Below are 26,882 nucleotides of genomic sequence, written 5' to 3' on the forward strand. Positions count from 1 at the left end.
TTCATCCATGTTATGCGGTGGCTTGCTGCTTCCTTGTTATTCTTCAAGGTAACATAGTATTCCATTGCGTGTATGTACCACAGCTTGTTTATCCATTCTTCAGTTGATGGGCACTTTGGTTGTCTCCATCTTTTTGGTATTGTAAATAGTGCTGCTATGAACATTGGTGTTCATATATCTTCTTGTGTTGTGGCTCATATTTCTTGTGGGTAAATAAATATTTATGACTATATTTAATCTTAAAATTATTGTTATACACTCAAGGCTCATTGGAAGTTAGTTTCTTTGGTAATTGATAAAAGCAGACATTTTCTTCTTTTCTTACATAACTGAAAGAAACTTGGCTTCATATGATAAAGTAAGAGCTGTGGGAAGAGAATATGACTTTGGGAAGTCATTTAGGGCATGGTTTATGTTTGGGGTGCAGTAGAGAAAGAACAGTGCCTTTTATTCAGATTACCCCCCTACTTTCTCTCTACTACAACAAAGTGGCGCTGTGGAGTCCTGGTGTGGCACTGTAGACTAGATTGCGAATCACAGGGTCGGCAGTTCAAACCCACCAGCCATTCCTTGAAACCCATATACAGGTTCACTGTGAATCGGAACCAACTCAACAGCACTTAACAACAACAACAAGTGGCACTGTGCATTAGATGTAGGGCTGTTTACTGCAAGATTGGCAGTTCAAATTCTCTAGCTCTACCTTGGGAGAAAGAGGAAACTTTCTGCACCCATAAATTTTTATAGTCTCCGGAACCCTGTGTAGGATTATTTTGAGTTGATGGCAGTAAGTTTGGACTCTTTTGGTTTTCTCCCCTTTGGTATTCTTCACACCAGGGCCATAAGTACCACTGGCCAGTATCACCTGGGATGATGCCCCTATCTCTTTAAAGGTCTTCCTCTCCCTCTCCCCTTTGGAAGCTGATGTATTAATTTAAATTACAGTGTTACCTTAGAAATAGGCTCATCAAATAAATATGAATTTACTATTATGATCACATTTTCTAAACATAGCATGTAGGCTTTAAAAATTATCTTTAAGAGTGAGTTACAATCATGGTGATGGAGTTTGGATGCTGAAATAGTAGATTTCATGGATCATCTTGTAGGCTTATGAGGACAGTAGAATTGAATGCTTGAAATTAGTACTGCTCTGGAAAATTCAGGGAATATATTGTTAAAAAATCAGTGGCAATTATATTTTTACTTAAATGTTATAGCAAAATAAAGTTTTTAATTAAAATATTATAGAACACACCGGGAAATTCTAGAATGTGCTTCCTTTTTCAGTGCTAGAATTTGTGTAGGCTAGTTTTATGCCTAAACTGCTATGTCCTGATATTGCATTTTCTTCTTTTTTGTGTAATGCTGTTTTCCAATCTTGAATTTTGTGTTTTAAAATGTTGTTGTAGTATTTAGATATATTAGCGTTTTGTAGTTTGAGGAGAGAGTATAACAGTATTTAAGAAATTCAGAATTGGTCATTAAATTTGGGAAAAAAACTTATTCATGGAGGGATTGAGGATATGATGAAACAGTGAGCCCTTGTTTATTATTACTTAGCCACCTGGAGTGGAATTATGCCAGCCCTGCAATCCAAGTAAAGCTGCCAAGGTTTCCATGGTGTGGATTTAAATTGAGCAAGGATTTTAGTGCCTTGATTTGAAACTTGATTGGAAAAAGTAATGCCATTAGTGAATAAAGATGAAGAATGTTAACGTGAAACCTGGAGTTTGTCAGTTAGGCAATGGAACTATGAAGTAATGATTAAATATTTGCAAGGCATACTTTGATATATACATACTATCTTGTTTGATTTTACGTTAATCCTGTGAGTTAGGCAGAACTGGAATTACTTTTCCCAATTAACTCAGGAGGAACCAAAACCTAAAGTCACATGCTGTTGTTGCTATTGTATGCTGTCAATTTGTTTCCTATTAATAGCAACCCGGTAGGCCAGAGTGGAACAGGGTTTCCTAAGCTATAACTTTATGGGCGTGGATTGTCAGGTCTTTTCTCCCATGGAACCTGTGAGTGGGTTCAAACTCTGAAAATCAGTTTTGAACCTAAGCCGTTTAACTTCTAGATCAGTGTTCTGTTAAACTGTACAATTAAGGCTTGGGAGTTTTGATGTGACTCTGTGGGTTACTGTGCTGGACTGCAAGGTAGTTTTGAACCTCGAAGTTGGCAGTGTGAGCTCACCAACTACTCCTCAGGAACCTTGTGCAGGGTCACTATAAGTCTGAAGTGACTCCATGACACTTAACAACAACAACATTGAGGCTTTAATTGTTCCTTTTAAGAATTATTATGTTTATATTTCAACTACTTGGGTCCATGGGAGAGATATTGGTCAAAGGTAACTTTAAATGCCATACTGATTGTCTCAATCAATCAGTAGGTGAATGTTTACAGAGCAGATATCAGTTTTACATTCAATAAATCATACACTTCATTTCATCTCACTGATTGCAATCCTTTCAACGTAACATCACTCATCCTACTTCTTGTGTTTTCTTGTTTCTTTTTCTCCATCTTTCCCAATTCCTTCTGAATTTTGTCCTTGGATAAATTCTGCCCTTTTGATCTTGAATGGGTGACCATTCTATGGCATGCATACCTCTATGGCGTGCGCTAATATTGTTGCCTCGGTTATATTCCTAACTATTACCTAGCTGAAAATGAACCTGGGGGCTGAGTTCAGTTCCAGACATGGAGAGTGACCAAGAACTATAGTCTTAGGGTTCTACCAATCTTTATTTTACCAGTAAGCCTGGTCTTTTCATGATTTTGAGTTTTGGTCCACATTTTTTCTCACACTATTCAGGACCTTCTAATAAGATAGAACCCTTGCAATTGGTAGTTCTAGCTGGGCAACATCTTCAGATCTCAGAGTGATGGAGACTGATGTTCACATGTTCCATTAGTCTAGTGGGCTAATTGTTTCCATGAATCTTTCGTTTTCATCACTCTTCTTTCCTCTTCTCAAAAGATTCCTTTTAAGGAGATGTGTCCGAAGGCCAGCGAAGATGCTCATAAGGTGAAGAGATCTTGATACATGACTTAGGGCATGTTCTATTGGAGGGATTCTAGAACGTTTTTCCCAAGCAGGGACAGCATCTTAATAACATCTCCTCACTTTGCTCCCATCATGTAAGTCTCCACCTTCAGGGCAGACCAATCATCAGCTGTGACTCAGAACAATTCCTAGGGCTACTTTCTGGGGCTGGTGTTTGGAGGGTTAATTGTGTGCTGGCATGTCCTGCAGGCTGAGCAGTGGCACATTGTTGTCGTTCAATGCCATCCTGTCGATTCTGACTCATAGTGATCCTTGAACACAGCACCAGACCCCAGACATAAGGAAGAATAAGGCGTAGTCATTCTTTTCAAGGAAGTTACAATCATTGATTAAGCATCTGCTTGGAATTTCTTTTTCCTTTTCAGCTTTTACAGAACACCTGTTGTCTGTAATCTCCACTGGGACAGGAATCTTGTGTTTGTCTCCATGCATTAGTATACAGCCCCGGCTCCAGACTTTGTTCTCAAACTTCACCCTTATTTCTTTATAGGTAATCATTCCTGTTGTTCTTTGCATTGTTAAGACTTCAGTTTTAACAATGTTAAAAGTTTTCCTGCAACTTCAAATAATTACCATGTCTTTTGTTTTTATATCAACTGTCTTGCCTTTCTTGTGTATAAGCTTTTTTTGTTTATTAAATCTCTTCTTTAATAAAATCATGGAATTGTGTAAAAACTCAGGAAGAATCTTTTGCAGACTTTTTCTTTTGGCGAAGAGACCCTGAATTTGGATTATCTGCCAATAAATAATTGAAGAAAGTGGTATGTTATTTATTACCTTTTGACTATTTAACTCCAGTAAACTGCATCAAAAACTAATTCTGCCTCGGCATGTTTGTGAGGCAGTCTAATTCTCCCCGAAAATGTGATGACTGATTAGGCTTTTGATCTGGACCATTGTCAGTTCTTTTCTCTGATTCTGCATGTTATAGCTTGGTCTAAATTATATGATGAAAGCCAAAAAAACCCATTGGCAATATGTCAAGGCCTAATTGGGGAATCTGCCGCTTTCCAACATAATTATTTTTGTTTTGTCTTGGGGAACATATACACTCAAAAAAGAGCAAAATACAGTTTAAGAAGCATTTCAGTGCAATATGCTGTCCCTTCCTAGCAGCCTCTGGATTCCATCTTTTTAGTCTGACATTTTTGTGTTTTCCCGTGGTTGCTTCTCTTTCCAGATGTGTGCTGTTTACATAACATAGTAGTTCTCACATAAAATGTGCTTTTCATTTGCTTCTTCTTGTTAATTAAATAAGTATACCTTTAATACTCAAAACATCTTCAAGTGTATGTCAAGCAAACATTGTTTAATAGGAAACAGTACCTCTCTTAAGCACCCATGCCCAGAAAACAAAATCTTCTCACGAATCTATCATTTACTTTTCAATTTTGAAAAGACTTTAGAGTAACTACTTTTCATACTCACAAGGAAGGCTGCTTTAAGTTTTCAAAGGTAAAATATTAAGTAGTGTTGGTGAGGATTTGGAGAAACTGAAACACCATTATACTGCTGGTGGGAGTGTAAAATAGTGCAGATGCTGTGGCAAATAGTCTAGCAATTCCTCAAAAATTGCCGTTAGATCCAACAATTCTACTTCTAGATATGTACCCAAGAGAATTGAAAATGTATGATTATATAAACACTTGTGTACAACATCAATGTTCATAGCAGCAGTATTCCTAATAGTCAAAAAGTAGAAACAACCCAAATATCTAGCAACTGATGAATGAATAATCAAAATGTGGTATAGCCATACAATGGAGTATTATGTAACCATAAAAAGGAAAGAAAACTATCCCACGTGCTGTAGCATAGATGAAGCGTGAGCATACTATACTAAGTGAAAGCAGCCTAGTATAAAAGGTCAGATGTCACATAATGTCACTTATATGAAATGTCAGAATAGGTAAATACATAAAGGCAGACAGTAGATTACTAGTTATCAAGTGATAGGGGTGCGGGAAGAGTAGAAATCAACTGCTAATAGGTATGGGGTTTCTTTTTGTGGTTACACACTGATGATGGTTATATTGTTGTTAAGTGCCCTTGTGTTGGTTCCAACTCACAGTGACTCTGTATAGGGTTTCTGAGGAGTGAGTGGTGCGTTTGAACCAATGATGTTGCGGTTAATAGCCCAGTGCTTATTGTACAGTGCCACACAATATTAGACATACTAAAACCACTGAATTATGTACTTTAAAATCGTGACTGTTTTGCTGTATGAATTTTTCGTTGTTGATAAGTGCCGTTGAGTCAGAGCTGACCCATAATGACCCTGTATAGGGTTTCTGAGGAGAGACTGGTGAGCTTGAACCACCAACCTTGCAGTTCAAAGGGCTTTGCAGTCTGGCGCATTAACCCACAGCGCCACACCAGGACTCCTATACCCACACATATATTTGTCATCTTCATTTCTTGCCTGAGTCCCAGTTTTGCATTTCCAAGGGCTCACACAAAACCATGAACTCTTTACCCACTTTAGCATCCCATACATGAGAAATGTATGTTCATTTGCTCATTCATGTATTCATTCATTCAAATAGTTGTGAGAGTTTTCTAGGTGCCAGTTGCTGTATTAAGAGTTGTGTAACACTGACATAGCCCTTTATATCACTGAACTGATGGCCCAAGGGGAGATCAGGTATCAAACAAATATAGAATAACACAGCCATTGATATGATGAAAACTGTGATAAGTGCTATGAAGAAAAAGCTCAAGATGCATTATAACATTGTAGGACAAGCACTGGACTACTAACCACAAGGTTGGCAGCTCAAAACCACTAGCTGCTCCTTGGAAACCCTAAACAGGGTTACTCTTGAGTTGGAACCGACTTGACACTTAACAACAACAACCCACCGGGTGGGGTGAGCTATGCCTGGAGAAACCTCCCTGAGGAAATTGACAATCAAACTGAGACCTAAAAGATGAACAAGAATTGACTGCATTTTTGGGTAGAGCAGGCCTAACAGCCCAGGAAGCAGCATGTCTGAAGGCTCTGAGACAGGAAGAGGTGTGGTAATTTGAAGGACAGAGAGAAGGCCAAGGAGGTTACACTGAAGTGAACAAGAAAGGGAAAAGAAAGAGGAGGCTAGAGAGGTCAGCAGGAGTCCAGTTGAATAAGGCTCTGTATACCATACTAAGAATATTGGACTTTCCTAAAACAGTGGCAAATCATTGAAGGGTATGTGTTCAGTAGTGTTGTTGTTGTTAAGTGCTGTCGAGTTGATTCCAACTCATAGTGACCCTGTATAGGGTTTCTGAGGAGCAGCTGGTGGGTTTGAGTTGCCGACCTGTGGTTCGCGGATCCTACAACATCACACCAGGAGTCCACTATTAAAGTTTGTTAAATTAAAAGCAAACTTTAAATTGATGTCTAGATCTCTTAAAGATCTGAAAATATATGGTTTCATACTCTGCATCATTTAAGATTACAAACTGTGCTACCAAATCCTAGTTTGTGCCACTAACATAGAATCAATAATCTCACATCTTTCAGAAAGTTAATAAGCAGTTTCAAGGTGTCCAGATGAATGAGAATTTAAATAAATGTTTAAAAGTGTTTCTGTTTTAACGTTTTTTTACCCAAATCCATGAAGATGAAGTCAAAAATAGTGATGCTATGTGTAGACCTCAATTCTGACTCAGAGTACTAAAAATATTTGCAGAACTAAACTCACATATTCTAAACTAGAAATTTTATCCCAACCATTTGAAGACTATTCTTGTAGCATGCAGGTAGTTATTAGAGGATAAGGAAACTAGCCAATTTAATATTATAGAAATTCATTGTAGAATGTGTTTTCTCAGGAATTTTTAGAGGTATTTAGGTTTTTTTCCTAATTGGATGTTGTTTGACCAATATTCTACTACGAAAAAGCTATCCTAAGATTTTTTAAAAAGTCAAAGTCAGATAAAGATTTATATATTATTTAAAAGAGTAGGAAAAAAAGAGACTAAGAAATAGTAAGTCTGCCAAAAAGGGAATAGTTATAAAAGTCATGATCTAAAACTATTAAAGAGTCAGTGAATACCACTTAATAGCTGAGCGACCTTATTTAGACAAGCCATTTACTCAAAACTCAGTCTAGACTTTTCATCTGTAAAATGGTGGTAAGGGTGGTAGTTAGCTAATAGAGTTCATATAAGACTTAAAAAAAAAAAAAAGATGTAATTGTTGTAGTTGTTAATTTGGTTCTAACTCATCGCAGCCTTATATAAGGTTTCCAAGGAGAAACTGGTGAGTTTGAACTGCTGACCTTGCAGTTGAAACTGACCTTCAGGTCAAGAACTAATCCTATGGTGCCACATCAAGCTCACTTGTTTAAAGCACTCAGACAAAACGTTGAAAATAGCCCATATTTTAAATGTATCTTCTTCAGTAATAAGCAGGGGAGTCTTTGTAAGTTTTTTTTTGCCACAGAGGGTCCAACACATCCTGACAGAAAAGCCGTACAGCAGGACTCTGTTCTGCCTTCTCCTATATCGTTCTTATGTATCCTTCAGAACTGAACAGGAACTTGGTGAACTCAGTCTATTCCCTCAAAGCACCCTGTATTCCTCATTATATATATATATATATTTTTTTTTTTCCTTACATTAAAAAAAGATTTTTTAAAAATCACATATGTGTGCCTTAATGTACACTAATTTCAAATGGGATGGTACTATATTTACTTTTTGGGGACTTGTTTTTTTCAGTGGACATTATAAGATTCATCAGTATTGTTAGACTTTGCTTAATATTTTTATATCTTGGTGATTGTTTTATTATTTTAGTACATAAATTTGTTCTTATTTTTCCCTGCTAGGCTTTCTGTTCCCGTAAAGATTTACAGCCTCAGAAACCCTATGCAGGGTCGCTATGAGTCGGAATCGACTCCACGGCACATAACAACAACAACAACATAGTTCTGTATATGCTCACTGTCTCATATAACTTAATAATAATAAATTTCTTTATAACTTTTTTATTTAGCAAGATTCTTTTACATATATTTCTTTATTCTTTTCTTGAACTTTGAAGACCATTTGCTTTTGTTTATGGTATGTGAAAAAATTCTGAAGACCCAAAACTGACTTTCTGTACCTTATTTGACCTTCTACCTCATGTGAAGGCATTTGAATACTCAATACTTCATATACTATTGGATGTTGAAAATGTAAGGATTTTTTCCTTTTAAAAGGTGTAAAGAATATAATTTAGTATAACTGACTTGATGACACCTTACAGCAGGAGCAACAACAGGAGAAGCAGTATGCTTGTACCTTTGAACATGATTAAACTGAAGAGAAGTTGTTGTTAGTTGCTGTCTAGTCAGTTCCGACTCAGCTAAGTTGTGCACAACAGAATGGAAAACTGCCCAGTTCTGTGCCATCACTACAGTTGTTACGCTTGACCCTATTGCTGCTTCCACAGTGCCAGTTTGTCTCACTGGGCGTCTTCCTCTTTTTCGCTGACCCTCCACTTTAGCAAGCATGATGTTCTTCTTCACAGACTGGTCCCTTCTGATAACATGTCCAAATTATGAGAGTCTCACCATCCTGCCTTATAAGGATCATCAAATTTTTCTATGATGTTCCTTATTCACTGTCTGACTTTCACATGTATATGAGACTCTTGAAAATACAAGGGCTTGGGTTAGATGCTCCTATGTCTTTGTTCTTGAACACTGTAAAGTGGTCTTGTGCAGCTGATTTTCCTAATGCTACACTTGTCATTAGATATCTCAGCTGCTTGGATCCAAGCAAAATGAAGTTTTTGACAACTTCGATCTTTTCTCCATTTAACATGATGTTATTTCTTGGTCCAGTTGTGAGGATTTTTGTTTTCTTTACACTGAGGTGCAATCCATACTGAAGGCTGTAATCTTTGATCTTCATCAGTAAGTATTATAAGTCCTCTTTGCTTTCAGCAGGTAAGGTTATATTATTATATCATATGTGTCGGGGACTGTCCTCGACATAGTTGTGTTGTTCATGAGTGTTTGGTTCACGAGGAGGGGATATCCGACGGCAATAGGGATAGCGAAAGAATACACAGACAGACAGAAGGAAGGAGACAAAGAGACACCCCAAAGCCAGGGTGGATACATCACTGGTGGGCAGACTTGGGAGTACAGGCATCGTGGCCTCTGCAGGCAGCAACTCACTGCCCTGCAATCTTTACTGCATGCCCTCCAACCCGTAATGCACTGCAATCTTTACTGCATGCCCTCCAACCTGTAATGCACACCTGGGCTGACCTGGGCCTCTGTTTTATTTAGGGGAGGAGCTTCACACCAAGCTGGGAGGGACTAAGACAGGCTACAGCTAACATCAATAATTTTCCAGATACTCAGGGAACTTTACATAGTATGATTTGAATCCCAGGCCTGCAACTTGGTTTCTCAGGCTCAATTAACATATCTATAGCCCCTGAGCTCAGTTGGGGCAAGGTGAAAGGGAAGGACAAAAGGCTTGGGCGGAGTCCCGCTGTTTTAGCTTCCTGAGCCAGGTTTTCAGGAACTTGGCTGAATAACCTGCACTTGGGAGAGATTCTGGGAGGATGGCTTTTTTGTCTGTAGAACAAAGACCCGGGAAGTAGCTAAGATATTTTCAGTTAATGTTTTGGAGAAAGGCTTGACCTTACAACCTTTACAGTCTGGGCTTTTAGAAAAATATTACATTTATCTGTGGACATTAAGGGCTCATGTTTGGAATTAATAAATATAACTGACCACTAAGATGAAAAACAGTATGCTATTAACTGCCAAGTGGCTAGATCTGTTACACTCGGGCCTATAGGGCCTCGAACCTCTGACCAGGCTTACAGGGTCTGCAACACATATGCATATTGCAGGTTGTTAATGAGTCTTCCTCCAATCCTGATGCCATGTTTCTCTGCATATAATCCACTTTCTCGGATTATCTATTTAGTGTACAGACTGAATAAATATGGTGAAAGAATACAACCCTGATGCACACTTGCCCTGATTTTAAACCATTCAGTATCCCCTTGTTTTGTTCTAACAACTGCCTATGTACAGGTTCCTCATGAACATAATTAAATGCTCTGGTATACTCGTTCTTCACAATGTTATTCATAGTTTTTGTTTTTTTTTTTAAATGGGAAAATTTTGTTATCTTTTTTTTTTTACGTTTTTATTGTCAATTGAGTGATAGTTTACATCGGAGAACATCGGTTTTACACTCATTGTTTTATTGCAGTGATTACAGTCTCCTCGGTGCATCATCATTCAAGAGTATTTGTTTCTGTTCCCTCTTTTGTGTGTGTGTGTGTGTGTGTGATGTACACAAAACACTTAGGAATATATAATCATTTAAACAACCAAAAGGCACATTCTGCAAGCCTGCCTCCTGGCAGCCAGCACACAACCTCTCTCTTTCCATGAGTCTAGAGTTCTCGGCTGCTCTGTCTGTCCTTGTCATCGTCTCTGCCTCCATCTCTGGTGTCACTGCTTCTCTGGATAGGGTCCCACATTCCACTCATGCTCTTCTCCCTTGATGGTCCTAGGGTTCTGTGTTCCTGGACTAAAAGATTAACTACTCCCCCCTTTTTGTTACACATCTTCTACCTTTACAGTGGCGATCACAATTAGTCATGATAACAATTGTTCACTATTGAATCATAAGAATTTTATCCCCGCCTCTTTTCACCAGACCCATCCCGACAAGATGAAAACTATTTAAAGGGGACTCTACCTTCCCCTGCACACTCTTAAACTAAACTCCCTCTTGAAAACTTGTAAGCCAGTCATTTCATGCCTTTATCGCCCCCTCATTTTAGGTCGCCAATGGCTAAGTTGCCCATCCCTATCTACTCTGTATATAGAGGGGATAGGATTGATACTTGATGTGAAGACTCCTTCCCTCTCAGTTGGTATTTTGAGTTACTACATCATAACTATAGGTCAAGTTCATAAAATTGTAACAATATACACTTGTTTCTTTTATCAAAAACATTTTTTAAAAATTTTCTCTAGTCGAGTTTTGATCAAGCCATCAAGGCTAGCTTTAATGGTATCCATAGTTTTGTCATAATCCACACAGTCTAAAGTCTTTGTATAGTCAGGAAAGCCCAGGTAAACATCTTTCTGGTATTTTCTGCTTTCAGCCAAAATCCACCTGACATCAGCAATGATTATCCCTTGTTCCATGTCCTCTTCTGAATCTGGATTGAATTTCGGGCAGTTCCCTGTTGATGTACAGTTGCAGCCATTTAGTGGGCTAGATTTTAAGAGGATTATGTGAAATAGGCATTTATTAAAATTAAGTAAAATACAATGAACTTGGATAAAAAAACCAAAAAACTATTACTTATTTCCTGGGCAAACTAATGCATGAAATATTTTCTTGGCTCCTGATTCTGTTGCCATCTGACTTTTACTTAAATTCCTGGCTGTCTTGAAGGTAACAAGTGACCATTGAATTGTAAAAATCACAGTGGTCTTTTTTGTCCTCTGTTCCCTGGAACTTCTAGTAGTTTTTGGCACTATTGTTCAAACCTTCTTCCTAATTGTTTCGCCTCAGGTTCTATATCTTTGTGGTTCTCCTACTATTATGACTGCTCTTTCAGTCATCAAAATTCCTCTTCTTCCTCATGCCTTGTAAATGTTGGTATCTATGTGGTTCTGCTTTTGGTCCATCAGTTTTTCTTACTTTATGTTTTCTCTCTGACGTCATTAACTATCATGGGTTTTGTCATGAATGGTATGAAGTTTATTCACAAATCCACTGCTCTTGTTGGTTGTAGTTCCACTTTGTTTGTTATTAGACACCTTCATCTGAATTTCTTTAAACAAATTGAAGATGCCTATAGCTTAACACTTTACCTTACATTTCCTCTTGTCTGTGCTCCCCTTCATCCTATGAGTATAATGATCCCGGCACCTAGTCCCTACTAATATCTCAGCTATTTTGTATATATCCCTTTGTTTATTCTTACCAGTCAAAATCACAACCTGGTTTTGGCCCTTAATATCTTTTGTCTGGTAGTATTGCAGTAATCTTTTGATCATCTTCTCCCCCTCCCTATTCTATCTTTTGACATCTACTTTAGATAATCCTGTGAGTATAATTTTCCAAAAAAAAAAAAAAAAGTACCAATTGTTACTCCTTATTGAGAAACCTTTTTGCTCGTTTCCTTTTCTTTTCAGAATAAAGTCAGTTACTAGGCATAGCATAGTATGATTGCCTCTTGCATTTGGTCTGTACCTATAGGTCAACCAAACTTGACTGCTCACCATCCCTTAAACGTGGTTGGTAGCTGCTGCCTCAGTGTTTTTGCTTATGCCATCTCCTTTCCTGTCCTGTGTGGAATACCATCTCATACCAACTTTTCTACAGAGTACTGACCAGGGCTGGCAGTGACTCATTTGTTACTGTACTCTTGTTGTCAATGCTGTTAATTCAGTTCCGACTCATAGCAGCCCTGTATAGGGTTTCTGAAGAGCATCTGGTGGGTTTGACCTTGAGGTTCGCAGTCCAGTGCTGATTCTACTGTGTCACTCTAGAATCCTTCAGTTGGGGTTTTCCTTCTTTAAAACAGTTCTGTTGTGGCACTGTAGTGCAAGCACTGAATGCTAACCACGAGGTTGATTATGCAAACCCATTAGCTGATCTGTGGAAACCCTATATACAAGGTCACAGAGCAGATTTGATGGCACTTAACAACAGCAACGTTCCTTAAAAGATCTTTGTGATTTGGACTTTATTTCCTTTTCTAACCATATATGTAGCCACTTCCCATCAGGAATCATATGATTCACCACACAATCCACATAGAATCATTTCTTGTTCCTCAGAACAGACAATGTGCTTTTGTACACATGCCATTTCCCCGTGTGCCGTATCTTCCACTTAGTGTTTTTGGGTGTGCAGGTGGATAAGAGTTGGTGGTGCTGGCCTTTGAAACCTAGTTCTCAGGTACATATCCTCCATCACACAGATGTTCTCCATCATGAAGGTAGATGTCTTGTAGCTACATACTGAGTTCCACAAGCAGCTTGACATAGAAAGAGCTGTTTTAAACACTGTTTTTGGTGTTTACCAGTGATGTAAATTCCATAAAAGTACTTGTATTTTTTTAGCTTGTTTTTCTTGATCTGTAAGATATGGACGATATTTAACTTTACAGGGCTAGTATGAGGTTTATGTGAGAAATTACATACAAAATACTTACCATCTGGTAAATAATATTAAATCAGGGGGGACAACAAAAGGGCAACAGCAACTTTCTTTCCTTTCATAAGACTAATTATATATGGTAGGGGCATGGGCTGTGCCAGACTAAGCCAGGATGCTGAAAGCAGAGCTTTCTATTCTTATAGGATTGATTTGCTGGTAGCCAGCTAGTGACTTCTTCCTTATGTTGTTGTTGTTATGTGCTGTCGAGTCGATTCTGACCCATAGCGACCTTGTACAGGGTTTCTGAGGCTGTAAATCTTTACGGGAGCAGAAAGCCTCATCTTTCTCCCTCAGAGCAGCTGGTAGTTTCAAACTGCTGGTCTTAAGATTCGCAGCCCAATTTGTAACCACTATGCTACCAGATCTTCCTTATGGTATACATAAAATACCGCTCAACAAAGAAATGCTTTTTTTCATATTGTTCTCCAGCCTCCCCTAGGACACATCTTCCATATCGTTCTAGAATTGTTGTTAGGTGCCATCAAGTCGGTACCAACTCATATGCACAACAGAACGAAACACTGCCCGGTCCTGGGTCAACCTCACAATTGTTGCCACACTTGACCCCATTGATGCTGCCACTTTGCCAATCCATCTCACTGGGGGGGTCTTCCTCTTTTCCTCTGACCCTCCACCTTACCAAACACCTTCTCCAGTGACTGGTCCCTTCTGAAAATATGTCCAAAGGACGAGAGACGAAGTTTGGCCATCCTGGCCTCCAAGGAACACTCTGGCTGCACTTTTTCCAACACAGATCTGTTTGTTCTTATGGAAGCCCATGGTACTTTCAATATTCTTTCCAACACCATAACTCAAAAGCATCAATTCTTCTGCGGTTTTCCTTATTCACTGTCCAGCTTTCGCATGCATATGAGGTTATTGAAAATACCATGGCTTGGGTCAGCCACACCTTAGTCCTCAAGCTGACATCTTTGTTGTTCAACACTTTAAAAAGGTCTTGTGCAGCAAATAGTATGTTCCAGAATAGGGCTTCTAAAATGCAGACTGGTTATGTTGTTTTCTTTAACTCCTTCAGTACAAGTTAAGCCCTACTCATTAACTTGAATTTTAAGGCTTTTTATGATCTGCTCTTCAATGACCTTTTAAATTTCATCTTTCCTTATGACCCATGCAATGGATGTTTATCATTTTTCTGTGTTTTCTAAACTCTTAGGCTTCAGAAGTTCCACAGGGTCTTGATGGAGGGGAGGGTAAGACCTGTCTCATATCTCTGAAACTGAAAATTTTGGATGCTCCCTGCTTTCCTAAAAACTTGTTGTTACTGTTAAGTATTATCAACCCTATATAGAGTTTCCAAGAAGCAGCTGGTGAGTTTGACCTGCTAACTTTGTGGTTAGCAGTCCAGTCTTATTCTATAGTACCACATCAGGACTTCTTGCTGGCAGTAAGAGCATGGAAGTATGTCCCAGGCTCAGCCAATGAGACTTTGCATCTGCACTTTGTTGTTGTTGTTAAGTGCCGTCGAGTTGGATCTGACCCATAGCGACCCTAAACAGGGTTTCCGAGGAGCGACTGGTGAGCTTGAACCACCGACCTTGCAGTTCAAACGGCTTTGCAGTCTGGCGCATTAACCCACAGCACCACACCAGGACACCTGTATCTGCACTAAGTAATATAAAAGATCAAGAACAGGGTCAGTGGTAGCGTTTATAATAGTGGTAATGTCCTTGTGTTCCATTGGCAATGGTGTCTCCACCAACTGTTTCTGTGACTGATCTTGGCTGTGGTTCTAACTGCCTATCTTCCATGGTACCTGCATGCTTTCCGAGCCTAGATTCTGTAACCATTCTGTTGGATCTGTGAGGTTACCCAGTGTTCCTTTTCTGTTTAAAGGAATACAACATGATTTCTGTTATTTGCAGAGTCCTGACATTTATTACTCTCTAATACCTATTCTTCATTAAACTTTCTACAGTTCTGTCAAACTGACCACAGTTATTTCCACCTCTTGGGCCTTCTCACATGTTGTTCTACCTGGAACACCCTTTACCACATTCATCTGTTTGATTCTCGTTGGCCCTTTAGGCCTCAGCTCTGTATCATGTCACTTTTTCTAAAAATCTTCCGCATAGTCTCAAAATGGTTTATTCCTCGGTGTTCAAACAGAATCCGTTCCTTATCTCTATTAATAGTACTCATCATACTGTATTGTAATTGTCTTTATGTTAAGTCTTTGTATAATCCATGAAGTTAATAATGATGACTTTAATTTTATCTGTTGAGTTGAGTGAGAAACTATTGGATTACCATGTTATATAAATGTTTTATGTTTGCTCCCCTTCCCCCATGGCCAATAAACTGAGTTTTCTAAGTGTAGACAGCAAGATCTTTTTCAACTTATTTTGGACTAGCTCTTGTGTTTTTTGCTCATTCTTTTTTCTTTTTTTTGAATTTTAGGTCCAAGACAACTTTGACAGAATTGAATTCAACAGGATGTGTTGGACCCTCTGTGTCAAAAAAAACCTCACAAAGAATCCCCTTCTTATTACTGAAGAAGATACATTTAAAATATGGGTTATTTTCAACTTTTTGTCTGAGGACAAATATCCATTAATTATTGTGCCGGAAGAGGTAAGGTGTGGCTCTGGGAAGTTTTTTAATGGCTATTGTAGCATTTAACAAACCCTAGTTTGGAAATATTTGTGCTGATTCAGTGTACACATGGAAGGAAATCCTGAACGAATGCTTTTTTGAATCAGAGGCAAAATAGCCTGAGTCCCGAATGTCTGAAACTTTGTGGTTTTGAGGCATGTAACACCCTTGGAGATTTTCAGCCTGGGTGGAACTCTCCCTCGCAGAATTGCTATAATTATATAGAGATTACTCCGTCTTCATATTTAGACAGTCTTTATTCAGGACAAGTCACCACATAATTTTCTTATACTTGCATATTGGCAAGACCCTAAGAACTGGCCAAATGATGCTCAATGGGAAACATAATGTACTTCTCAAGGCTGTTTTATGTGACTAAATTCTATTCTTGTTTCAAAGTCCAGGATGATGACTATTTACTGTACTTTTCTGAGTAAATGAAAAAGGACATTTTGGTTTATTCTGGGGTGTTTTTCCTGAGCCTTCCAGTAGAGAGGAACACTGGTGGCTCAGAAGTTAAGCAGTTAGCTGCTAATTGAAAGGTCAGTGGTTTAAATCCATCAGCCACTTTATGGGGAAAGATGTGACATTTTGCTTCTGTGAAGCCTTGGAAATCCTATGGGTCAGCTCTATGCTGTCCTATAGGGTCATTGTGGGTCAGAATTCACTTGATGGTAACTGGTATGGGTTTTTATTTTTTTGGTATTGTAGTACAAAATTTTAAAAAGACTAATAATATACAAAATTAAAATCAGCAATAGACCCCCTAGTGTAAAAAGGCATCTGTAGTTCCCTAACCTTAGACAAATTATTTAACCTTTTAAGTAATAATTTTTGCATTTATAGAATAGGGCTAGTAATAGTGCTTACTCTAAATAAAGGTTGTGAGGCTGTTAGTGTAGTTTAGTGCCTGACATGTGATATACATTTAGTAAGTGTGTTAACTCCTACAACTACTATTATTACTTACATTTTTGCCCACTGGTGTTTATTTCCTTAAATTTTTATCAGTGGAATTCTGAGTCCTAAGACATGCACATTATTTAGGAATTTGGTGAACATGGCAAACTTCCTTTTAAAATGACTGTGCCTTTATGTAACAATCAGTAGTAGTTAATAGCGCCCATTTTTGTCTATCCTGCTAATATTGACTCTAATCTCTGATTTTTTGACTCATATGCCTGATTTGAATCCTGATTCTATTATACTCATTAGCTGTATAAACTTGAATAAATTATTCTCTCTATTTGGGTTTCCCCATTTGTTGTTGTTGTTGTTGTTAAGTGCCATCGAGTTGATTCTGACCCATAGTGACCCTGTATAGGGTTTCCGAGGAGCAGCTGGTGAGCTTGAACTGCCGACCTTGCAGTTGAAATGGCTTTGTAGTCTGGTTCATTAACCCATCGCACCACACCAGGACTCCTTCCCCATTTGCAGAATGAGCATAATAACTACTTTCTTCATTGGGCACTTGGGAGGATTTTAAAAAGTTGAAGTATGTAAAACATTTAATATAGTGCCTGGTTCATGATACCCCAAAACCAAACCCAGCCTACTGCCACTTAGTTGGTTCTGACTCATCGCAATCCTGTATAGAGTTTACAAGGCTAGAAGTCTTTATGGGACCAGACAACTTCATCTTTCTCCGGTGGAGCAGCTGGTTGGTTTGAACTGCCAACTTGCAGTTAGCAGTCTAATCCTTATTCTCCAGCACCACCAGAGTGCCTTTGGCTCATAATGAGTGCTCACTAAATGTTGTATGTGTGTGTGTGTGAGTGTGAGTGAATGAATGACAGGATTATGAACAAATGATGATGATTTTGGTACATTTGGCATTTTAGGTAGAATATCACTGTTGAACTTTACTTTAGTCAACTGGAAGTGTTCATCTAGGCCTTGTAAGAGCCCATAGAAGGGGAGCCATGGGAATATGTAGGTCAGGGAGGAATGTAGCGGCAGAAGTAGGGGCTAAGGACAGAACCTTGGCACTATTTTAGCAGCAGAAGGTGGAAGTAGGTTTGGTAAAGGAAGTTGAATTGAACAGTCTCTGTGATAGTAAAAGAACCTCATGAGTGTCAAAGAAAGAAAAAGTTCTGAAAAACGGAAACAGTAGTTACTGTGTCATTAGATGCTGCAGAAAATTTAGAGGGTGGTGAGTAAGAGATTGCATTTGGATTTAGCAATTAGGTGATCATTGGTTATCAAGGAGAGCAGTTTCATAGTAGTGAAAAAGTTTCTTACTGATTAATTGCAGCAATGATGTCATTGTGCACATATATCAAAGAGAAAATGAAAACTGAATGTGCTATGAAATTTTTGTCCAACAACTTTGTCTAGCTTAATACAGAGACTTACTGAAGGAAATGAACTGTCAGTAGCTGTAGAAAAGATGCATCAGGGGTATTTTTAATCCCCAGCTGCCGCTTGCAAGAGTTATGCTAAATACAATCCCCGCTATTTCTTCTAAAACATTCCCTGTGGTTACACTCAGTGTTCCAAATTTGTTTGTGCTTCCTTTGAAACTGGGGGTATAGGAATGGATTTCTTACTCTTGGAATTTTGGTTCTTTTTCATGGTGGACTTTAACCTTGTCCTAATTTCAGAATTAGAAATTAGTGAATACGGAGATTTCTCTTTTTTCCTGAGGCAGCACTTGCTTTGTGTGGAGTACTTGTCATAGGCCATGAAGGGGGCCAGTGTCTACTTCCTGACTGCTCTGCCTAAGAAATGTAACACATTTCTGCTCCAGGTAGATTGAAGAACTGATAGCCACAGAGACTTCACGGTGCACTGTGACTCTAACCTTTCTGCATCCCAGAGCTCAGCTAAGACTCCTCAACAAACTTAAGTTTATCTTTGCAGATCTGGGTGTCTTGGTGCTTGGTATTTTATTTATTTTTAAAAAGTACTAATCTTTATTGACAAACTGCTGCAGACATTTTGGCATAAGTTTAAGCTACCTATTTAGGCACTTACAAATGTAGCATTTAATCTTCCAAGAACAAAATGGGAGAACAGTACAAATCCAATTACGACTTTAACTTATGTACAGATGGATTTTGATTCCTTTTTCATTTAGCTGCAGTGTCCCTTTTTATATCATGCTAGTGTTGAGACATACTTAAATGACTAGCTTGGGAACAGTTCAGTATTGACAACCGTCAACTTAGAAAAATCATCAGCTTTTGACCCCAGTATCCAAGTGAGCTTTTGATAGAGTGTAGAGTCTCAAATGGACACAATACTTTGTCTTTTTAAATACTGAAGTTTTACTTACCAGCACTATTACTAAAAGACTGTTATTGATTAAAAAGCTCTACATCAAATTCAATTCAGGTGGACAGCCTCTCTTCCCCCAATCAGCCTCTTCAAAACCTATTCCCCCCTAAGTATCTCTCAAAACTCTATGTCTGGGGCTAACTTTTAAAACCCACATAATGAAAAAGTGAATTTTACAGACCTAATTTAGTTGTTGTTTTTAAATCAATTAATGTTAAAAATTGAATTAACTACTTAATTCATGGGGATCTTTCATATTAAAATTTAATCTTAAGCATTCAACCGCCATGTGCTTTTAAAGGAAACAATTTTAAAGATGTCAGAGCTCACTTTTACATGGTGGCACCTATTGCTGTTTATATTTGTGATTTTAAATCTTAAAGAGCCCTGAAGTTTGAAATGTAGCCTAGTTTGGGATTCTGCAACTACAACTTTACGGGATGCCTCAAATTCGGTAATATTTTTTATTGTGGTAAAATATAAAATTTGCCATACAGTTTTGAGTGTACAATTCAGTGGATTGTACATTCACAATGCTGTACACTTATTACTACTATATATTTCCAGAACTTCTTTCCGCTACCCCAAAGAGAACCTGTATATTCACTAAACAATAACTCTCATTACCCTATTCTTCATAGCCTTTGGGTCTATTTTGTGTCTGTACGGATTTGCCTATTCTAGATAGGGCATATATGTGGAGTCATACAATATATGTCCTTTTATGTGTTTTCAAGGTTCATCCACATTTTAACGTGCATCAGAACTTCATTCCTGCATAATATTCCATTTTATGTATACACCATATTTTGTTTATCTAGTCATCTTTTATTAACCACTTGGGTTATTTTCATCTTTTGGCACTTGTAAATAAGATTTAGTTTTACAGCTTTTTCTTTTGTGGCCAGAAGTGCTTGTGTGGGAAAAGAAGGGATCATTTGAAACAGACTTATGTGGAACTGCGTTGTGTGTATGCTGAACTAGCCTCTTGAGGTTTGAGATTTAAGACACGGGCATTTTAAATCTTGTATTTATTGAGCTCTTAACACATTTGACTTTTAACCAAGCACTGTAAATGTACGGTCATTTTATATTATGGGAAACATTAGTCATAATATTTTTCAAGGTAACCATTCTTTGTTAGGATTTGTTTCCTTCTAAGCATTTATGGGCTAAGCATTGGACTGCTCACTGCAAGGTCAGAGGTTCAGACTCTGTGAGAGAAACATGAGGCTGTTTGCTCCCATCAAGACGTACAGCTTTGGAAACTCTATATAAGGTTTCTATGAATTGGAATTGATGACACTGTGTTTTTGGTTTTTAAAATTTTGAAATAATTTAAGACTTAAAGATTTTAATAAAACTTAACATGAAAACAGATGTATTTCACAGTGTAATTTCTTAATTTGTCATGGGTGTGTACCTGTGTTTAATTTGCAGTCTTATTGACCATTTATATTATTGTTGTTAAGTGCTGTCGAATCAGTTCCAACTCATTGCGACCCTGTGTAGGGTTTCCAAGGAGTGACTAATGAGTTTGAACCACCGACCTTGTGGTTCATTATAGGCTTTATAAATTTAAAGTAATTTTTATGTTTTTAATAACCCACCTATCATAATGATCATTTGCATTTTCTTTAACTTTAGGGTGTGTTTTAAGAATGATTACCCCTCCCCTCCAGCTTTTATCAAGAGTAGAAATAATAGTGGCCATTGTATGTATCGTATAAAGGGTGCAACCAACTAAGTGTGCTTTTGACTCAGTTTTCCATCACCCAGAAAGGCGTCTCAAGAATACTAAGTATTTAAGTGACTTATATATGGTACAGTTAAGGTGTTTCTACCACTCAGAACTAGAAAAACAGCATTTCTCCATTTGAGAGGGTTCCGAAATTTTTGTCAAATGATATTCCTGGAAATGTGCTTCTGTGAACTGTAGTTTTTGCATTAGTGTTCATTTCCCACTGAACCAAGAACAAAACAGGGTGCGTCTGCTGTGAGCTTATTAGGAATAATTGCCCTGATGCGATTAAAAATCAAACCTGAAATAGTTTTAAGAGACCCTAAATGAAATAAAACCTGAATTGTTGTTAAGCTCACAAACGCCCCTTTTAGTCATGACAGGGAAAGAACTCTAAACAGAATAAATTTTAGAGCTGGAGGCCTTGAAAATCTCATGCAGTTTGAAAGTTTATTCTTGCTTATTTATGGTGAAACTTGCTTGGAAGGAGGAAGTAAGCTGCTTCCTGAAACTGAATGAGCTCTTAGAATTGATGCAGGCCACTAGCACGGCAGCACATGATTTATTATTTAGTAGAGTTGAATAGTAGAGAATGGGAATGTTTGTTTCTTCTTGGACCAGTGTAATAAATCTAAGGTCTTTAAGTTAATTGGTTATGATAAGTATATGATTGTGTTTGAACTCACCAGGAAACAAAGCTAGGTTATTATCTGGGAATGCTAAGCAGAAGCTGGATGCTGATGACACATTCAGAAGGACTTGGGAGGAGGGCGCTGCAGAAAGCTTCAGGGTGACTGGGAAACTGCCTTTAGAGCTGAGTTTGCTACTTGCAGACACTTCCTGAGTTACAAATAGTATAAAAGATCATCCAGTATGAGTGTAAAGGACTTGGATTCATTCACAGCATTGGTGAGAAAGAATGAAGGTAGGTTTCCTGGCATGTATTAATAATCAGTCAGCTGTACCATCTTGTCACACCCACATTTAGTCATTTTACACATGTACATGGCCATGCACACATGCTTCCTTTGGCCTTATTACTGACACTAATAGTTGTGTGTATACCACTTGACCCCCAGGAATCAGGCAGCCTGGGTCCTTCTATTTATTGTCTTAGGGATATTTAGCTTCTGTACATGTTAATGCTACTGTTACCTGATCCCAGGCAATTATTTATCATAATGTCTTTTTAAAAAATTCTTCTTTGTCTCCTCTCTTCTTGAATTTAAATCTTTTCTTTTTGTCCACTTCTCTCCCTTTTTTATCTCTTCCATTGTATTCCTGTTATTTTCTATTTAAGAACCCCTCCCAAAAAACAACAAAAAAACCCCCACCAAAAATCCAATAACATAAAAGCTTAAGACTAGAACTGACATTGCATCTCCATGAAGAGAAAAGACCTACTTTTGTATCCAACAAGTAAACATTTGCTAATGTTAGAGTTTAACATAGTTTTCATATTCTTGTTGTTGCTAAGTGCTGTTGAGTTGGTTCCGACTCATAGTGGCCCTGTATAACGTTTCTGAGACTTTAAATCATTGAGGGAGCAGAAAACCTCATCCTTCTCTCGCGATGTGGCTGGCAGGTTTGATCTGCAGACCTTGTGGTTCACAGTTCAGTGCTTATCATATAGACCCATTGCGCTGCTAGTTTTCATCTTAGAGGATCTTATAATATTCATTGAAGTAAATCAATGGAACTCTTGATTTTTTTTTTAACTTGTTGTATTTTGTGAATGTATATCTTTGCAAAGATGATTTTTCTATTGTAAAAATGTTATTCCACAGGCAACATTCTAGCCTTGTTAATGGAAACACTAAAAGGATCCATAATCTTCTTCATAATAAATTAAACATACTTCTTTGTTTTTTCTAATACCTGGTAAATATTTATATAATTGTCATTTAGTTGAAATCATAGATATATTTAATTTTACATTCTTAATTTTATTATTTCATATATGCTCTCTTAAATGTAATTTTCAATGGTTGAATAATATTCCACTTAATGCAGAAGGGATGTAACATTGGAATATCTACTATGTCTCAGGCATTGGAAGTACCTGGTGTTCTTTTTTTTAAAGAGTTTGTTGTGCTATAGGTGGAAGTTTACGTAGCAAATTAGTTTCCCAATCAAGAATCCACATACATATTGTTCTGTTACATTGGTTTCCCAATCAAGAATCCACATATACATGTTGTTCTGTTACATTGGTTTACCAATCAAAAATCCACACACATGTTATTCTGTTACATTGGTTTACCAATCAAGAATCTACATTCTTGTTGTTCTGTTACATTAGTTGCAATCCACACAGTGCTAGTACTCTCCCCATTTCATTTCTAGGTAACCTGTTTCCATTCATTATGGTTCTCTGGCCTTCCCTTGCCTTTTTATACTTGGTTGTGGGTAAATGTTTCCCTTTTGGTCTTGTGTAGTTACTTGATCTGAGGAGCACATTCTTCGCTGATGCTAATAGTTTATTTTATAGTTCTTTTGTTTGACTGAGAGGTGGCATCTTGAGTTCCCCCCTTTTAATCAGGATTCTCCTATTAAAATATTCCACAGTGGTGGGTAGGCACCATGTAGTTCTTCTGGTCTTATAGCAAAGGAAGCACTTGTTCATGGAGGCAAGAATATTCCGTATTCTCCTTTATTCTTGACTCTCCTTCCTCTGTTGTTCCAAGTAAATAGAGACCAATTGTTGTACCTTAGATAACGTCTTATAAGCTTTTAAGATCATAGACACTAGTCAATGAAGTAGAAGGTCGAACAAAAGCACTAAGCATGTTATTAGGCCAGTTAACAGGGATGTCCATGACCCTAAACCTCCAAACCAAATCTTATGAGGTATTTGACTGTACATAAGCAGCCTCAGTAGCTATTTCTTTTTTTTTTTTTTTAGTTTGTTTTTGCATGTTATCATTGTAAATGTGTTTTTCAACGTAACTTTTGCCAATTCAACTTTTTACAGGTGTACAACTTATTGACAGTAATTACAGTAGTAGGCTATGCAGCCCTCCCTTAATTAATGCATTTCCTCCTATCATTGTTAACGCCCTTTTTCCCCCCCTCCTCCGCACCCCTGGTAACCATTAATAAACTGGTCTCTATAGATTTGCCTTTTCTTGTCTTTTTATAAAAGTAGGAGTCTTGGTGTGGTATTATAGGATAAACACTGGCACACAAGCTTCGTGTGTTCAAATTCACCAGCTCCTCAGAAACCCTATACAGGGTTGCTATGAGTTGGAAACCACCTTGATGGCACTTAACAACAACAACAACAACATGGTCATATAATATTTGTCCCTTTGTGATTGACTTATTTCAGTCAGCATACTGTTTTCAAGTTATATTCATACTGTAGTATATCTTAAGATTTCATTTCTCCTACTGGCTGAGTAGTATTTTATTATATGTATGTTCCACCATTTGTCTGTTATTGGGTATTTGGTTGTTCTTACTTTTTGGCTTTGTGAAATGTGCTTTAACATAAATGTATAAATCTCTTTTTTAATCTCTGCTTTCAAGTCTTTTGGATATATACATAGTAGGAGAATTGCTTAGTCATATGACTCCTGGTGTGGTGCTGTAGGATAAACACTGGACTGTTAACCTCAAGGTTGGCATCCCCTAAAGCCTGAGTGTGTTTATTTTAATAATGTTGATACTCTTTCTTACCACCACTCTCAAGAAATTTCAGGTGAATTCTTTTGCACACATGGATTTAAGCAATTGGCAAAATGATTTCAGCCTTTAATTGTAAATATAGCCACTGCGCTCCAGTAAGCTGAAAGTACAGCAAGAAGTTAACTTTTTGTTGGTGTGCAAAGGCCATTTTATGAATATAATTATTTTACTATTCTAAATTATTTTTCTTCCAACTAAGTTTCTGGAACTTGAAATAGACAACTTTGCTCCCCCTACTGGTCATTTTTGTTGTTGTCGTGGTGGTCATTTTGAAGTGAACAAACTTCTCTCTTTTCTGCCTTCACTGAATTGAGGCTGAGCATGACCCAGAGACATTCTCTCAATTAGAGGGGCTTTCTCTTTCCTCCCACATGTCAGGATAGGCCTTTCTGGGTAGAGCAAACAAGGGAAGTCACTATGGAGTTGGATTAGAAACTTTTGTCTGTCACTAGTGAAATGAAGCGTAGTGTTAGGTCACAAGTGGGCAGAAAGAACATTTAAGTTAACCCTCTCCCACCTTTATCAGAGGAGCTCTAGTGGTGCAGAGGTTAAGCACTAGGTTGCCAATGGAAAGGTCAGTGGTTCAAATCCATTAGCTGTTCCGCTCGAGAAAAGTGTGGCAGTTAGCTTCTGTAGAGATTTACAGCCTTGGAAGCCCTATGGGGCAGTTTTATCCTGTCATTTAGGATCACTATGAGATGAGGTTCTCTTGATGTTAACAGGTTTCTTTCTTTTTTTTTTTCCTTCATGATTTTTCAAAGTTTAGTTCTGCAAAACTCATTTCTTTACAACAATGGAAGTTTTCAATCAGAGTAAGTTTTATTATAAGACATAATGACATCAAGTAAAAATGAAAAAAATTGTGCAATTATGGCAAAATGATTAAAATGCCTACACGTTTGTCCCCATCAGTACCATAGTACTTACTGCCGACCTGAGCACTGAACATTGAATGCTATTTTAAATTGCTTTACGTTGGCAATCTGATTCTTTCCCTCCAGATCACATCCACTTAGTCTCATGCATCAATGAAATAGGGTCGATGCTTGAGCGTCAACTTTGTGAGTTTACCAGACAACAAAGATGGAAAATAAAGAACACAGTTTCTACTTTCCCATAACATAGTTACCCTAAGTCCAGTTTTCAGTGTGTAAAACATACATAGGAAAGTGCTATGTACATTCTTCAAATGTCAAACAAAGAGAGACTAGTTATATTAAGGAGTCCTGGTGTGGTGCTGTGGGCTAATGTGTCAGACTGTAAAGTCTTTTGAATTATAATTAAAGAATAATTAAAGAATTATAATTAAAGTCTTTAATTATAGTTAAAGAGAGACTAGTATATATTAAGGAGTCCTGGTGTGGTGCTGTGGGCTAATGTGTCAGACTGTAAAGTCTTTTGAACTGTAAGGTCAGTGGTTCAAGCTCACTAGCTGCTCCTTGGAAACCCTCTACAGGGTTGCTATGGGTCGGAATTGACTTAACAGCACTTAACAATAACAACAGTATATGTTAGAGTTACATTTAAATTCTGTCATACCCACTGTGCCTTTTACTAGTGTTCTGGTCGTACTGTGCAAATGTACCTTAAATATCTAAACATAACCCCACACATTACTAATCTTAGTTTCCTAGGACCTCTCCTGAAACTATTTTAAGTGGCAAAATCTCTCCAATGATTTAAACAAGTAGTTCTTCATACTAAATTCATTGTATATTCAACTCCCATAGCAAATCCTAAACCTGGGCTTGACACAGTATACGTAGAGCATACCCTCATATAACTGTTACAACAGAAAGGATTGACTGTTGTGCAGATCACCCCAAAAAATCTACTGTAGAAGTAACCACAGTGGGTTCTATGCCTCTGTATCCTATAGCACATGTCAATGTTAACTCAATGTTTTATGCTATGTTTTCAAGTAATACATTTTCCTAAATAAATATAGAATATTATAATTTTAAAAAGAGGGCAAGAAATCTCAGATATTCAATGAAGTTTTCAAAACTAAATTATATGACCACTTCTTGCAAAAGTTGGTTATTTTTGTTATTCCCTCCCTCTTTTTGGTCCTGTCGTAAAGTCAATGGCAAACCATTTTTTTTTTTTTCCTTAAATGTTTTGTTGTGAATTATGTGATAGTTTACATGGGAGAACATTAGTTTTACATTCATTCTATCGTATATCGTCTCATTGCCATGGTTACAATCCCCTTCATGCAATCCTTCCCCCGTGCCCCCCAGGTCTTCAGCACACAGTTGCTTTCCCTCTCTGGATCTAAAGTCTCCA

The 26,882-nt window shown here is 37.7% G+C and overlaps 1 protein-coding gene across 2 annotated transcripts in view; it reads left to right on the top strand.

The window, feature by feature from the left end:
• SWAP70 (SWAP switching B-cell complex 70kDa subunit) overlaps positions 1 to 26,882 on the top strand; it is a 126,415-nt gene that overhangs the window by 67,507 nt on the left and 32,026 nt on the right. The window contains exon 3 of one of the 2 annotated variants that reach the window (XM_006873000.1): positions 15,689 to 15,862. The exons of the other annotated variant lie outside the window; for it this stretch is intronic. Coding sequence (XP_006873062.1) covers positions 15,689 to 15,862 — 174 coding nt within the window. The remainder of the gene's footprint in view (positions 1 to 15,688; positions 15,863 to 26,882) is intronic. 2 annotated transcript variants of the gene reach the window in all.

This window comes from Chrysochloris asiatica, unplaced genomic scaffold (genome assembly GCF_000296735.1).
Source record: "Chrysochloris asiatica unplaced genomic scaffold, ChrAsi1.0 scaffold00219, whole genome shotgun sequence".
In the NCBI taxonomy this organism is placed as follows: Eukaryota; Metazoa; Chordata; class Mammalia; order Afrosoricida; family Chrysochloridae; genus Chrysochloris; species Chrysochloris asiatica.